Source organism: Ammodytes marinus (assembly GCF_949987685.1).
Source record: "Ammodytes marinus genome assembly, chromosome: 15".
NCBI lineage: Eukaryota > Metazoa > Chordata > Actinopteri > Uranoscopiformes > Ammodytidae > Ammodytes > Ammodytes marinus.
Window position 1 is genome coordinate 26,409,201 of NC_137219.1, and position 15,864 is coordinate 26,425,064.

The 15,864-nt window shown below is 42.9% G+C and overlaps 1 protein-coding gene across 1 annotated transcript in view; it reads left to right on the top strand.

The window, feature by feature from the left end:
• LOC307262018 (protein phosphatase 1 regulatory subunit 37) overlaps window positions 1–15,864 on the top strand; it is a gene marked incomplete at both ends in the record, with an annotated part of 59,573 nt that overhangs the window by 20,053 nt on the left and 23,656 nt on the right. Inside the window, 5 exons of the mRNA XM_080042748.1 lie at window positions 607–754; window positions 4,441–4,596; window positions 5,105–5,217; window positions 9,995–10,136; window positions 10,774–10,940. Of these exons, the coding sequence (XP_079898874.1) occupies window positions 607–754; window positions 4,441–4,596; window positions 5,105–5,217; window positions 9,995–10,136; window positions 10,774–10,940 (726 nt within the window). The remainder of the gene's footprint in view (window positions 1–606; window positions 755–4,440; window positions 4,597–5,104; window positions 5,218–9,994; window positions 10,137–10,773; window positions 10,941–15,864) is intronic.

Sequence of the window (15,864 nt, forward strand, 5' to 3'; positions counted from 1 at the left end):
TTCCGTTCATACAACAATATACAGAGAAAATTCAAATGTTTCGGGCATATTTCGAATGATAAAATGAATCGTGATTAATCCACAGAATCCTGTGATTAATCCGATTAAAAATGTTTGACAGCCCTAGTTTTTATTCATTTTTTAAATCATTTTTATTCATGCTGACTACATTCCCTTTGTGAATATACCAGTTTACAGAGCCTGGGCTGTGTTTTAACACCAGATCTATTTTCCAAAATCCCAACAAACATTCTCCAGATTCACTGACTCCACCTTTAAGCTCCTTCACTACGAGTCCTCTTCTTCTTTTGTTCTCTCTCTCCTTTTGTGAACATTCTGCTGCTTTGATAAAACAGTTTCTTTGTGAATTTGTTTGTATTGATTTCATTTCTGCAATCAAATTATGTGTGTGTGTGTGTGTGTGTGTGTGTGTGTGTGTGTGTGTGTGTGTGTGTGTGTGTGTGTGTGTGTGTGTGTGTGTGTGTGTGTGTGTGTGTGTGTGTGTGTGTGTGTCTGTGTCTGTGTCTGTGTCTGTGTCTGTGTCTGTGTGTGTGCGTGTGCGTGTGTGTGTGTGTGTGTGTGTCTGTGTGTGTGTGTGTGTTTCAGAGTGTGCGTCTGTCCCGCCTGGATGTGTGCAACGTGCCCGTGGTAGACTACTCGGCCCAGTGTCTGTCTAAAGCTCTGCTGACCAGCCGGCTCACAGTGCTGCACCTTCACAATGCCCGGCTCAGTGGCATGCCTCTATACACACTGGGTATGACGTCAAGACGTGTGTGTGTGTGTGTGTGTGTGTGTGTGTGTGTGTGTGTGTGTGTGTGTGTGTGTGTGTGTGCGCGTGTGTGTGTGTGTGGGTGGGCGTGTATTACTCATCTTGTGGGGACATTTTCTGTTTTTTTACAGTGATATTGTGGGGACTTGCCTTCCTTTTGGGGCTAAATGGAAGTCCCCATAACGTTAATAATTGCATTATAGGGTGAACAGACTGGCTTTAAGTTAAAGGGTAGACTTTAGGTTTAGGTTAAGGTAAGGGTTAGGCAAGTACTAGTTATGGATAGGGCAAGTCTCCAGGAAATGAATGTTACTCTATGTAATGTCCTCGGAAGTGATCAAAACACGACTGTGTGTGTGTCGTGTGGCCAGCAGGACCAGATTTTGGCCTGTGACCCTCTCTGCAGGTCTGGACCCGGATTAGAGGCCTAATCTCTTACCTGTCACTTTACACACCGCTGCACACATCTATAAAGGCTCTGGCAGCCAGGACACACAAGTACACACACACCATACACACACAAATTCACACAAACACACACCCGCTTATGGATATTACTCACAATACACTAGGCGGAGGTATGTTTAGTCTCTAAAGCACAGTTTTCTTTAAAATCATTTTACATTTGACGACGACACACTATCACACATATTGAAAAACCAATGTCACACACACACACACACACATTAACTTGTATACACACACGTAGAGCATACAAACACTTAGCCACGTAAGTGTAGTTTGAAGTAAACAAAGAAAAGAAAAGCAATATTACTCTGACAAGGGCTTTGCTCTGTGATTGGCTAGTCAAAGTCAAAGTCTTTTATTCTCAGTTCTGATATATGCAAGACATACATCAGAATCAAAATGGCGTTTATCTCTGGCCCACAGCGCAGTTGGAAAGATAAAATTAAATAAAACAACACAAAACTATTGTGTATTTGAACAGTATTCGTGGCGATAGAGATGGATGAGGAAATCAGGGAAAGTGAGATACTGACGGGTCACATGAACCCTAATAGCCACAAATGAACAACTACTGGACAATTATACACAAATACAAAACACACTCACCACGGGCCAGCACAACACTCAAAGGGGGGTTGAGTGCTGTACATGGATGGACACACACACACACTGACACACACACACACACACACACACACACACACACACACACACTGACACACACACACACACACTGACACACACACACACACACTCATGTGCATAGTTAAAAATATCCTTGAGGTGTTGAGCTAGATAGCGATATAGCAGTAGTAGTCATTAGCATGGCCAAAATGCATATAGAGATTATTTTTATTCATTCATTTGTTGATTTATTTCAGGCTTGTGTCCATAATATCATGGTATGGAGCACAAACATACAACAAAAATAAAACAAAATATTACCGTACGTACGGCATGGACAAAAATACAACACATGTTACTTAAAGGAGGAGTAGTGACTCGAGTAGTGGAAAACGCTTGTTAAAATCAGTAAATATCGCCCCACGATTTGCTACCTGTCCGTACTGTGTGTGTGCCTATAGGCTATGTAAACGGGCTTGTTGGTAGCTACCATGGGCCCCCTTTGTTTACATACCAGTTTACAGAGCTTTGGCTGTGTATTAACACCAGATTTTCTTTTTCAGCGCGCACACAGTACAAAGAGATAGCGGTTCATGAGGAGATATTCACTGATTATGACAAAAAGCATTCTCCAGAATTAGTGAATCCACCTTAAAAGTGCTGAGCTAGATAGAGAAAAAGCAGCTAACAGTCATTAGTATGGCCAAAAACAACAAAAAATTAAAAAATTTAGAAAGCCATTCTCTCACTTTATATTCATTTTCATCATGAGAAAATAATATAAATGACAATAAAAATGCTTCTGTTTCAAACGACATGTTAAAAGAATGGCTATTTCTGACCTTCCATTCGGGACAAGAGCTCTCAGCGGGGACAGAAGCAGAATGGATGGACGCAGTATGCTGCCATCTCTTTCCCAACAGCAACCTGCTCTTTAGCCATTTCCTGGATCTCTTTGATATTTAAGGTTCTTCTCAGCCCTACCTCGTCCTCCCTCCCCCCTGCCCCCCCCCCGCCCCCCGCCCCTCTCGGCGGGTGGTCCCAGCTGAGGATCATTGCCTTTCGATCGGAGTGCAGCCTCTGATTGCTGGATTGGGGCGCTAGCGGTGGTAGTCGACCGGATCAATCCCCAACGATTCCCAACATTTGGTTCCCACTGTGCCTGATGACAATGTTGGCATTCCGCATGCAGCCCCGACCAGGCTGGATCAAATCTAGCGCCATCGATTCTGGATGCAAGGGGGCAGCGTGGGCGCCAGACAACGCGAACACATGTGTACCGCAGCACTGTATACACATTAAACACACAAATACCACAGGGAACTGCCCACTGAACACTCATGAATACAAGATGTTTTCTCACCGAAAGCCCAATAAAGATGTGGGCGAAGATTCTAACAATGGTGCACGCATTGACATTTGATGAAGAGGGGCCTTGAAATTTGACAGGTGTTTCTGTAAAAGGTGTGCAGTGCCGAGGAGTCACAACGCTAGTGGCTTCAACAATGGCTACTTCATGTTATGACGGTGATGTGAGTGCCTCTTGATCTTTACCGCGGTAATTACAGGAGGCAGCAATTCATTCCCTGCTGTGATGGATGGACTGGTGTCTGGCACTCACGAGTACACTGCTACGATGGATAGTATCTGATATCGATAAAGAAAAAAAGAAAAATGCTAAACTAAATTCCATATGTCTTAATTGGGATGGGGGGTGGGGGAATGGAGCTGGCCCCCTTATAGTTTTACATCAGCAACCAATGCACTGTTGTTTCTTAATTATGATCACAAAATGAAACAAAGAAATTGTATTTAGCAGGGCACCCTGGCAGCATTTTTTTATTTTTTTTACATGTAAACAACCTAATTCAAGTCACTTACTGCAATCTTAGTGAGCAATACAACTGTAAGTATAACATACCCCTCGCATCCCACCTACCTATTTTCCTCCCAATCCTTCATTTGACACATGTTCTGCCAACAGACACAGTGTATCTAGCTAGTGGTTAGCTTGTGACCACACTGATTTGTGATTGTTCACTTGGTTGCTGATGGTTGTGTTACCATCATATTTTTAAGCCTCCGTGCCGACAGTAGCCAGGGGGCCACAGGGATTATGTTTTTTAGGCGTCAGTCCATACATTCGTTGTTCGTATCTCCATCCAGGCCATTCTTGTGAACACAATATCTCATGAACGCTTTGAGGGATTTTCTTCAAACTCTGCAACAAAAAAAATCCACTCAAGACTCAAGAATGAACTGATTAGATTTTGATGGCCAGAGGTCAAAGTTCAAGGTCACTGGGACCTCATGCCTCATGAGGTTGTCAGTTCTCATTGACCTTGTACCATATTGTATCTTCTTAGGAGCTTCACCTTCTTTAAGGCATTGCCTACCACAACTGTAAATTCACTGCTCTGGAATTGTATTTCTCACGGAGGCATGCTACCGCCAGGGGGGTATTTCTAGTTCTCACTTGATTCTCTTAAACTCATTTATTTCTCGAGTCATGTCAACTCTTTAACAGAGTAATGTATCCTCATCTTTTGAGCACTCTTCTCTTGTGTTGCTGTGTGAAGTTGGTGCACTGAAATCAAACAAGGGGTTGCAAGAGCTCCACCTGAACAACAACCTGCTGAACAGCTACCAGGACGCCCTGCAGCTAGGAGACATGCTACGCTACAACACCACCTTACAGACACTGCAGCTCAGCAACAATGCTATAGCAGATGCTGGTAGGATCTTCTTCTTTGTCGCAGACCAAAACATATTTATCTATTCATTTAGCAGGAATGCTGAATCAGTATTTCATCTCGCTCACTGACAGAAAGCAATTGCCACTGACAACATTCCTTTAAACCTGATGCAAAACAGTTTTGTCAATTCTAAATGTTCCTCATTTACATTATTTAGTTTTCACATAGTAGAGAATGACCTACCTGATGTTGCCCATCAGCAGCTTCCAGCAGTGATAGGTGAATAGAGTGGGTGGGGTTGTCACACTGTCTTGCAGAGGTCCAGCTATAATTTGATCTAATTTCTATAAAGATGTGAGAAGGTGAAGACTATAGCTACCTTCTTCATAGTTACTAGTCCTACGCAGCATTGCAGCAGCCCTCCTACTGAACATCTGTCAGTGTCATTTAGCTTTAATACGCAAAATACACAAGCCAGTAAATTGAACATATTTTGCTATTCATTACCATAATGTCATGTGTTGTTTTGTATTGTTGTACCGTCCAGGTTTTGAGGAGCTGTGCGATGGTCTGAGGCGGCAGACTGCAGGTGTGAAGGTCTTGCTGCTGAGGAACAACCACATCACTGCATGTGGTATGGTCCATCTGGCCAAGGCTCTGGTGAGGACATTAGAACAGCTTTACGTTTGGAACATATGAATACTGTATACCAATGAGCAAACTTTTTCTATAAGCAGGGATTCCTTCAGCCTACAGATGCACACTGACATTGGGCCTTATGTATCTAACTTGCGTTGAAACTGGTGCAGATCCTAGAGCAGAAATCACCCTCTCAGCGTACACCAGAGATCAGTGTTGATAAATGCGGCGGCTGAAAACCATCGGAATTTGAATATTGCGCCCCTATATTTTCTGAGTTTAGAGGCCTACTCGCCCAGAGGTTTTACGATCTTCTCTGAGGTAGAATTCGACACCATATCAGCGCAATTAGAAAATAAATAAAAAGTTTTGAACGTCAGAAGGCAGCAGTGTTGAAGGAAATTGCTGCTGCCCTCAACAGCGTTGGAGTTGACAAAAAATGCACACTATAGGCTGAACATTTGTAAGTGATTAGTATGTTTATCTTGGTCTGAACAAATATATGTATATGTGTGTATGCGATGAAAAATATAACAGCCTTAATTAACACCCCAGGCTCTGTAAATGGGTACGTAAACAAGGGGCTCGGACCGACCAACTGTAGCTAGCAATTATGCTTTCGATATTTGGCAGTATTTGGCTTCAACGCCTTATTAAATATTGAACGCTTATTGTCACACTTGCAACAGCGCAACTAAAAACACATGCCAGCAGTATTTTCATAGTGATAAACCTTCAGCCGATATCCAAAGCATTGTTTTCATAGCAGTTTACAGAGCCTAGGCCATGTCTATTCACGCCAGATTTCTTTCAGCGCACACACAGGAAGGACAGGTAGTGGATCTTGAGGAGATATTCACTGATTTGGACAAAAAAGTGATTTTGACAACACGCTTTCTCCAAAATCACTGACCCCACCTTTAATTAATCAAGTCCAAGCTTTTGCAAATTCTTTACCTTTGTGTCATCCGGTGGTGAATTCAAGAATACACATTTGTTAAACAGCAATGGACACTCGTAAAGCCTCTTTTATCTTTAAATTCAAATCCTCATTAGACCATCTAACAGCTTCTAATCCCTATTTTTGGCTGCAAAATCGGGGAAAGGGAGTCCCGATTCTGGGTTGTGTTCAAGGTGCCAAAAGAAAGCTGGATTTATAGTGGACACAAGGGTTAACTGGAGTCCTAGATACCTATAGTGCAGGTTTGAATTCATACTTTTCTCTCGCTGATATCACCACCGCAGCCCTAGATGCATGTTATGTACTTGATCCGGCTGTGTGTTATGCTATAATTACGTTCTCCATGGGTAACTGTGTTCAGTATTTCTGAAGTGAAGAAGGGTATGGGTTACACACATATTCCTACAGAACTGGAGGTAATGCATGCTGTTATTTTGTTTTGTCTTGTTGAACAGGAGCCTACTGCTGTGCAATCGCTGTGTTTGTGTCCATTCATTCATGCAGAGGGGCAGAAGGTGTAATGGCTTGGCTAGATGTGCCTCACTGAAAAGGAAAAGACTGCTCAGTGTTATTTTCTTCAATTTAGCATTGTCTTCAACTATCTCCATCAGCATTAGAAACCTGTGGGAGAAAAACACATCAGCCTGTACTGGCCAAAGTGCAGTCCCCCACTGGTATTTCTCCATAACTGATGTAGTTCTGAAGTGTAATTCCATTTTTTTAGGGCATTTTCACCTTTATTGGACAGGTGGTAAGCTGAGAGCACACTCACACTTGGCCCGGTAGATCCGTCACATTGTCCCCACTCCCTCCCCCCCAGTTGGCCACTCACACTGCTTCAAAAGATCTGGGCCTAGACACAATAGCTTTGTCTTTTTGTTTTCCGGTATCACTCCTGTTCTAACCCCTCCCTATCCCCACACCCTAACCACCCAGCTGTGATGCCTGAACCTAGTGGCCAATTTCAGGAACATCCCATTTGTGCAATACAAAACTTGGGAACATTTGGGATGTCCTACAACAGAATTGAGTAAAATGAAGAGTGCTAGGCCTCACCCAGACAGTTCCCCTTCTCAACTCCTCGCCTCCACACTGTACACTCCTAATAACATGCATTCCTTCCGCATGATTGGCAGCGTAAACTGCACCTTCCTGTCATGTGAGTGGCCATTGTGGAAGTCAACGGGCTAGAAATTAAAGGCCTGCATCGTACACTTAAACACACACACACACACACACACACACACACACACACACACACACACACTTCCCCTGTTTCCATCTATTGCTACCAAAAGAAGGAACCGTTTGATTAAATAATGGATGTGTATTGAGGAGGGTTGCTCATGTGTGCTGCCAGTCACCAGGATAAGTAGATGTCCTTGTAGGCCATAATGATGATAATTAGAATATGAAGATGAGGAGAGCTGTTATTAACCTTTCTGGTTGGGTGTGTGTGTGTGTGTGTGTGTGTGTGTGTGTGTGTGTGTGTGTGTGTGTGTGTGTGTGTGTGTGTGTGTGTGTGTGTGTGTGTGTGTGTGTGTGTGTGTGTGTGTGTGTGTGTGTGTGCGCGTGTGTGTGTGTGTGTGTGTGCTTGTCTTCTCCGTCCTCCAGGCTTGTTGGCTTGTGTTTTTAAAGAGTAAGTCAAGACGAGCAGAAATAAAATCTACTCCACTTCCAGTTGTAGAACTTGGCTTGGCTTGGTTCAAACAAGTTTAAAAAAAGGTTTATTCTTAGTGCAACTTAGCTAGAAATCCCAAAAAAAAATATTATTTTGTGATAAATTCATACAAGTTGGTATACTGATAGACATTGGGACATCATACATTTTCAATATGGCCTAGATCGGCGACTTTTGGATTAAAATTCGTATCAGTGATGGATATAATATTATATTGAGGACATAATAAGTAGAATTTATCCACCATTCATGACTGGTATGAACATTTAAAGGCTATTCCTCCTTAGTATGTTTCGACTGTTTTGTTTTTTGTCTAAAGCCGGCATGTCATGCGTGAAAGCATACTGTGTTTTTGGTGGTTTCACACTACATACACCCTCCCCCCCCCTCAAACTTCTCACTCCAACCCTCCCGTGGTTTACGTTTGACAGGCTTCAACCAAGCTTGACTCTCACACACTCTCAACCACGCAGCCGCCTCTTTAATTGTCTGCCATTATCCCTGGTGCATATCCATTGGAGATGCTCTCCCTCCTTCTCGCCACGCGTTGGATGTGGTGTCGCCTGTGTGTGTCGTGGCTCGGTTAAGGAAAAAGGGGGGAGGGTGGGGAGGGGAGAGGGGGGTCCTCAAGTGTGTTTGTTGTCACCGCCGTGCAAATTAGCTCAGAAGAAGACGCTCTGTGGGTCTGTCGCTTTTCCTCGCTGGCTTTCCTTCTCCACCCCCTGCGCTCCGTCTCTACCCTGGGAGCAGTGACCAGAGGAGTTTAACAAGGGGTGGCGAGGCGAGGGGGCCGACCCAGGAGTGGGTGGCAAGCTGTTGGGGCGACACAGGCCTCTGGTGCCCCTACACACCCCCGGCTTTTACGCGCCAGCTAATCAGCCTTCAATGCTAATGTGGCTCTGGAGAGTGGAGACTAGAAAGTTCTGAGACATTTAACATGAGAGGGAACCACTTTGAAAAAAAGGAATAATAATCACCGCATAATAATAATCATAATTAAAACTTGTCAGGCTTTTTCCACACTCACTTGCACACTGAAAGTAGCACACTGCTTAGTTTCTAAAGCAAAGCTTCATTGTCTGGTTAAGTCGTTTGAACTCACTTAAATTGACATACTTTAAAGATGCAGTGTGTAGAATTGACATACTTAAAATACTTAGAAGAAATTAATTATAATAATATTCATAAGTATGTTTTAAATAGTGTATAATCACTTGAAAAGAATAGTTGCTGTTTGTTTTATAATCTTAGAATGAGCCTTTTACACAAGAGCGGGGCGCTGAGGCCGCCATGTTGCACCGCTATGTTTCTACAGTAGCACAGAACGGACAAACTTAACGGCCTTATGCGTTTCTACTGTACAGTATATATAGTGGGCGTCCTGGGGAAATGCATCTGTTGGAAGACCAATAAGAAGTACTATTGCATAACTAAATACATCTTCACCTCATCACTTCTGCACTCTGACCCGCTCTGAAGTGTGGTAATTTAAGAGTACAGTCTGCAAATTTCAATGTGCCTTCTGTACATTGACTAATAAAGACAACTTAACTTAAATTGATATTGTGGAAAGACGTGAGGCAGTGGTGGTTGATGCCATCTTTAATAGCTTGCTTCTTGTCTTTGAACCCCACCGTAGCTCCTGTAATTATTGGAAAGGAGGGGTTTCCAAGGTAAGTGAAATCTGGAACTTTCACCACTCAAATTCCACAAAATATTCTGCAAATATTACACACTGCACAATAAACATTTAAAACGGTGACTAAAATGATATTTTTTGTCGGTATACCAAAGATATTTGAACACTGTTTGGTGCAAGGTAAGGGCTGAGATGAATGACCATTGGCGGCAGTGGTGAAGTGGGTAGGGAGGTCGTCCTCTGGAGTGCTGTGTCGGAGGCTCAATCCCCCGCCTACCCGCCACATGTTGAAGTGTCTCTGGGCAAGACACTGAACCCCACATTGCTCCCGATGGTTCAGAAGGCGCCTTGCATGGCAGCTACTACCATCGGTGTATGACTGTGTCTATGAATGGGTGAATGTGGTGAGAAATGTAAAGTGTTTTTTGGGCTGAGAAAATCGGCTCAAAAGTTCTATATAAGTCAAGTCCATTTACCATTTACCATCAAAGTGAGCTCAGAGTTGCTTTTTTTGCAGCCCGTGCTGAAGGTGCTGCAGGTCCTGGATCTGGGTGAGAACCTCCTGGGGAACGATGGGATCCAGCAGATCAGAGCGCCTCTGATGGTCAATGGCTCCGTGCTGGAGCTCGGCCTGGCCCAAGCCAACATCACCTGTGAAGGTACAAGCATTACACACGCAGTACTGTCTGTCCTATGCGCAACCATTTTGGTATTGTATTTCAAAATGTTCAACTGAAGGCAACGCAACATAGAATCATGTCATCATCCAGGTATAAACCATTTTAAATATATCTTTAATATCATAAATGTAACACATATTATGAATTGTGTTGAATTTGGTCATCATTCGGATGAAATCATGACACCATGTTGTAATCCATTTTTATTTATTTACCAAACATATTCAAATCATAGGGAGAGGACCACTAAAGGGGTTAATGGCAAATGAAAGGTAGAACAAGCTTGTTGAAACATGAGGCAGGCTGGGGTGGTGAACACTAGAAAGGCAGTCCCATACAGTCAAAGGGCTCTGTAATATGCTTCACATGCCCAAGTGTGTTCAGCTCAGCAGGTTTTCTTATCTCTAGTTGAGAGCGTTCTATCCCAGCAGTGTCTACTAGAAGTGTTTTACTATTGTTTTGTGTTTTAATTTCATTTGAATTATTGCTTTTATGTGTCTTTATGATGTTTTTGGATGTAATGTATTTTACTTATTTTTTTTACTGTACAGCACTTTGGTCGGCCTCGGCTGTTAGAAATGTGCTGTATAAATAAAGTTGACTTGACTTGATGCAGGTGCCGTGGCGTTGGCAGAGTTCCTGGCAGAGAGTGTTCAGATTGAGCGTCTGGACCTGCGTCAGAATGAGGTGAAGGTTGGAGGTCTGATGGCTCTGTGTCTGGCCCTGAAGATCAACCGCTCTCTGGTGAGCCTGGAGCTAGACCACACCCCTCCACAGGAGCAGGTAAGGGGCTCACATCCCTGTTAGTCACACATCTGAAGTCCACAACATAAATCCAAAAACTAATTCAAACACTTATACTATTGAGTGGTTGAGTTGAGCTGGTTAGTTCAAAGATTCCAGACAAGCTGTCTTCTGTCACAGTTTACCTAACAACGAGATGATGAAGCTACAGTGGACACCATTGCTCAACAGAACATGGTTATGTCATTGAGATTGCAAGTAAAGTCTTGATTCTTTGTTCTGGTTCTCATGGGATCCATTAACTTGCTGTTCTAGAGCTTGAGAAAAAGCTCCTTACTTAGTTACATCCACCTCTTAGATGATCAAATGTCTATTTTATCTCAGCCCTATGTCAGGACTAAATCCATGTTGGCAAATCTTAATTAACTCACTTTTAAGGTCAAGAATTAACCAATTTTTCAGGTTAAGCCAAGACGGGTTAAAAAAAAGTAGCAATTTTAACATCTCGGACATTCACAGCAACCATCAAATTTTCCTTCATTGCTGTAGTTAGAGCTTGAGATGAAATTGGTTCTGTCAACAGGATTATTGAAGGCATAGAAACATTCCCTGCGTTCCAATTCCCATAATTCCATACTATTTAGTATGCCAGAAAAAGATTTAGGACGTCCCAATACATGCACGTCAATTGTAGTATGCTGAAAGTACATAAATGCCCCACTAACTCCAATAGCATTTTGGAGTATTCGACATAATGAAAAAAAAAATCTGAGTTTTTTTTTCTCTCCTGTGGCTCTAAAACTCTTCTGTACTTCAGTATGTAGTGTAGTAAAAAGAAAAAAGTATGTGATTTGGAACGTAGGGATTCCCTGTTCTTTTGACTCTTTTTCTGTTGCTACATGGCTGTTGCCAGGCATTGAACAGTGCAGGTGGTGCCGTCACAGTATACACTTTGTGTTGCAGTGATGTTAAAATGTTCCTTCTAATTTAGAATGAAGGGGCTATCCGTGTCTAGAGGGGGGAGATAACTTATGCGTAACATCTTGTCTTTTGTGATAAATTCAGCCTCACTGTGGTCACAGATTTGTCACTGGGAGACACAAGTAAAAGTCATTTGTGTCTTGTTTCATCAGTGGTGGCTGTGTGTTTCTCTCCTGCCATCCGTGGCTTTGCAGAGGCCTGAGGAAAACGACGCCATAACTTTAATACGTGCCCCTGCTGGATTTATTTTTTACAAAATAATTACCCACACTTGCCATCTGTTTGTCATGATTTTATCTCCGCTTAACTTATTTGCATATTAAAGCATTAATTAAAATCTCCCAGGAATGGAATGCTTACTTTAAAATTAACTCTGAAGGCGATTCCGTAGCACAGCCATCCCGAGTTTGTTTTTATTTTTGTTTGCGAGTCTGCGTGCTGTTTACAAGATGGAGTCTGATCTTTTTACATAAAATGTCTCCTCTGGCTAAAGTCAAACGGCATGATGATTTTCTCTTCCTTTTTTTTATTGAAGAGAAAAAGAGCAGCTTTTTTAGGAGCCATGACGCTTCTGTGAATGTGTGTCATTATAGCTGGGACTTCTTCTTCGTCTTCTTCTTCTTCACTACCTGTTTTTCTTGCACACGCACCAAAGCCTCCATATTGGGGCGGCTCGGTTTTCATGCTCCTCTTAAGCCCGTCGAGATACGTGATTAGCATTCCCGCCATTGGTGAGGGAGTTAGCGTGGCTTGGGTATTTTTTAAGGGAATGGTAATAAGGGAATTTTTTAAGCTCTGTCAGGTTCTGGAGTCACACAGCTGGGATTTGTCTTGCCGTGGCATATCCAGGTGGGAGGAGTGACGATTGTATTAAAAAAGCAAATCTTTCCATCAGAAAACAGCGGGTGGCCAGATCAAGTGTCCTTTCGCTCAGTCACATTCCTCTCCCCGGCCCGCCCGATGGAATACGTGAAAAATTCATTTCTTCTGAAGGGAAAATAAGTGTGGCTATGAATGTGAGTGAGTGATGGAGGGGAAGGGAGGAGGAGGGGGGGGGGGGTTATAGCAGCAGCACTTTGTGTGTGTTTGACAGAGTTAGTGTGTGTTCATACATGTGCCTTTGTGTATGCGTGTGTGGTTTTTACGAGCGTGCGGGGGGGGGGGGGGGCATTGAAGATGCGCATATTTAAAAGGCGAGAAAAAGAAGGTGGCGATCCGCCGGGGAGGAAAATCTGGGTTCCTCTTCTTGTCTTTGTTTACTAGAGTCAGATGTTTCATGTCTGTTGCCACGCTGCTCCATTTGATCACTGGCCTGTTTTGCTGTTAATTATTAATTATTTACCCATCTAAAATATTCATGCGCCCCCGGCCCTAGTGGAAAGCAGCCTTTTCCGATGGGGCAAATTTCTCTCTGTAGCCGATGTAAGGTGGAGCTGTTTATACATGGTTATCAGGGGACCCTGTCAACCCCAACTCAACTAATGAAGCACACTACCCCCCTGCCCAGCACTCTCTCGGACAGGGGGGGGCGTCTGCAGCTTGTTTACCTGTTTAAGTCCTTCAATATTTGGCTTGTCAAACGTGAGCGTCCTGAAAGCCATGTTCCAGTGGTGGTGGGTGTGTGAGCGCTTTGCGTTTGCTGTAGTTCTTTGAGGGGAACGGCAAAGTCGCAACAAAGTATTCTAATGCTCATGAGTTAAGGCATTTTTTTTTACCAAATTACTCAGGTCACTTTATTGTGTACACTGCAATTCAGTGCAGCAAACATTAGTTTAAACCTGAGGACTGTCATGTGTTGTTTAGTTGACATTGTCGGAAAATGTGCACAATTCAATAACGTTTTTATTTAGATAAGTTCAAAAGTGGTGTTGTACTTCACTACATAAGAGATGTCTCTGCTTTTGTCTTTCCCATTTACATACATAAGGGGGGGTTAGAATATTGGAAACACCTTTGAAAATAAGGCAGTCCACTCCTGTCATCACTAACAATGACCTCAAAGCTAATCTTATAAACATAACATGTGTGGCAGAGCAGTTGCATTGGAGTGCATTAGTTAGTACAAGCATCCCCGATAAAGTGGCCACTGAGTGTTTGGCACTTTTCATAATAGAAATGCCTTGAAACACCTGCAACCACTCTTTGTTTAAAAACAACAACCAATCAGAATCTTGGAGATGTTGATTCGAGGAGCAGGGCTGAAATAACACACTACTGGGCCCTAGGTAAAACTCTGAGCTTTGGCCCCCTTATTTTACCCCAAGGGTGCACTCAGTCTAGGCAATCGTACCGTAACCAAGCACAATTGATGCCTAAAATATATTTTGTTTGACCAGTGTGAGTGGCTAGATATTACGGGAATAAAGTCATATTTTGTACGAGAAAAAGTCGTAATAGTATGATAATATCGTCTCTATTTAAATGTTTTCATTTTTCCTACAGCTTTGAATGCAAAAGTTTGGAATATGTGGCTTTAACGGAAAAACATGGCTATGTAAATTAGATCAGGCTGTTGGGATCCGTGCACAGATCAGATGAAGAAAGCTATTCTCTATTTAATCCGACAACCTTGACTTCACACACTCAGTTTAGGGTACCTTTCCTTAGATTACATTTTCCTTGTGCACGAATTGTACGTAGAGTGACATCTGAGACAAGGTACATGTGTCTGTATGGGTCTGTGGAGAGATTAGCTGTTGGGAAATGTTCTGCGCAGAGGGGCACCGTTTTGAATGGAGCGTGGATTCTTATTTTGGGGGAAGAGTGTGAAACAAAGAGGTCTCTAGGTATGTGTGTGTGTGTGTGTGTGTTTTTTCGGGGGGCACCTCTCTTTCCTGTCACGGTCAGTCCCAGTAGGGTGGCTAGGTGACGGGGACGGCCCGACCATGCATGTAGTGTGGCACTCAAAGGTTTCAGTTGCATCATGATGACACCGCTACTCTGGGGAACACACAGTGCGTAGGCAGACAACCAAGGCAACCAGGCAGAACAAAGCTCCCGGCAAAACGCCTCACGGGGCAGAAGCTCAAGGGTTCACACACTGTATACCACAGGAGTCACTCACCTACTAGAACCACACTATACAGCTGGCAAGAAGGGAAAGACTATTTTTAACGACGAAAAAAATATGAAGGAAAAATAATAAATAACCCTTCACACTTGAAAAAAGACTTAGGTCACAGGTGTGCGTCAGAGAGAAGTAGTGTGAACCATAAAAAGAGAGGTCCCGCACACCACTTTAAAGGAACACTTTAAAAAAAAATAGTATTGCCTCATTCTCCGATTCAAGACAAACCACTCCTATGTGCATTTTTGAAAGAGGCTTGGGAAAAGATCTCTCATCTCTAATGAGTTTATCCGCATTGGTTTGCACATTGAAATAGTAAATTAACAAGTCCCAACAAGCACCTAGGAGCGTTTACTCAGTTGTTAAGTTCATCTTTTTGACTGGCTGTGGAGGCATGCTAACGCTTCCCATTCACTACAAGTATTTATGATAAGCCAATAAGCGATAAGCGACCTCTGCCTATTTCTCCTTCAAATATTTTGCATGGTCTTGAACACGAGAGTAAGGCAACAAGCTTTAAAAAAAATGTTTTGAACTATTTCTTTAAAAGTCTGTGTTGTTTTGGCTGGATTGGGGAGGATTCAAATTTTGAACGCAAATACTTAATTGCCTGCATTTTGGTGAAATGATATGCACCAATTTGTGCCTTTCTTAAAGGCAATTTTGGACTCTGGGGGCACAAGGGCAGGGGCTCAAGGCCACCTTGGGTCCTATCTGTGCACGTGGCTAACACTATAGATCTATATTTGTGTTTGGGTTCAGCTGTATTTTCAATTTCTGTAATTATATTGTGTATAGGCCTACAGGAATCTGCTATCAAACCACAGCTAGACAAACTGGAGACATTAATATTCAAAGGCAAAAAAATCCTCCTGTGTCCCCAAATAAAAAATAACACAGGACCACTTGTGCAGA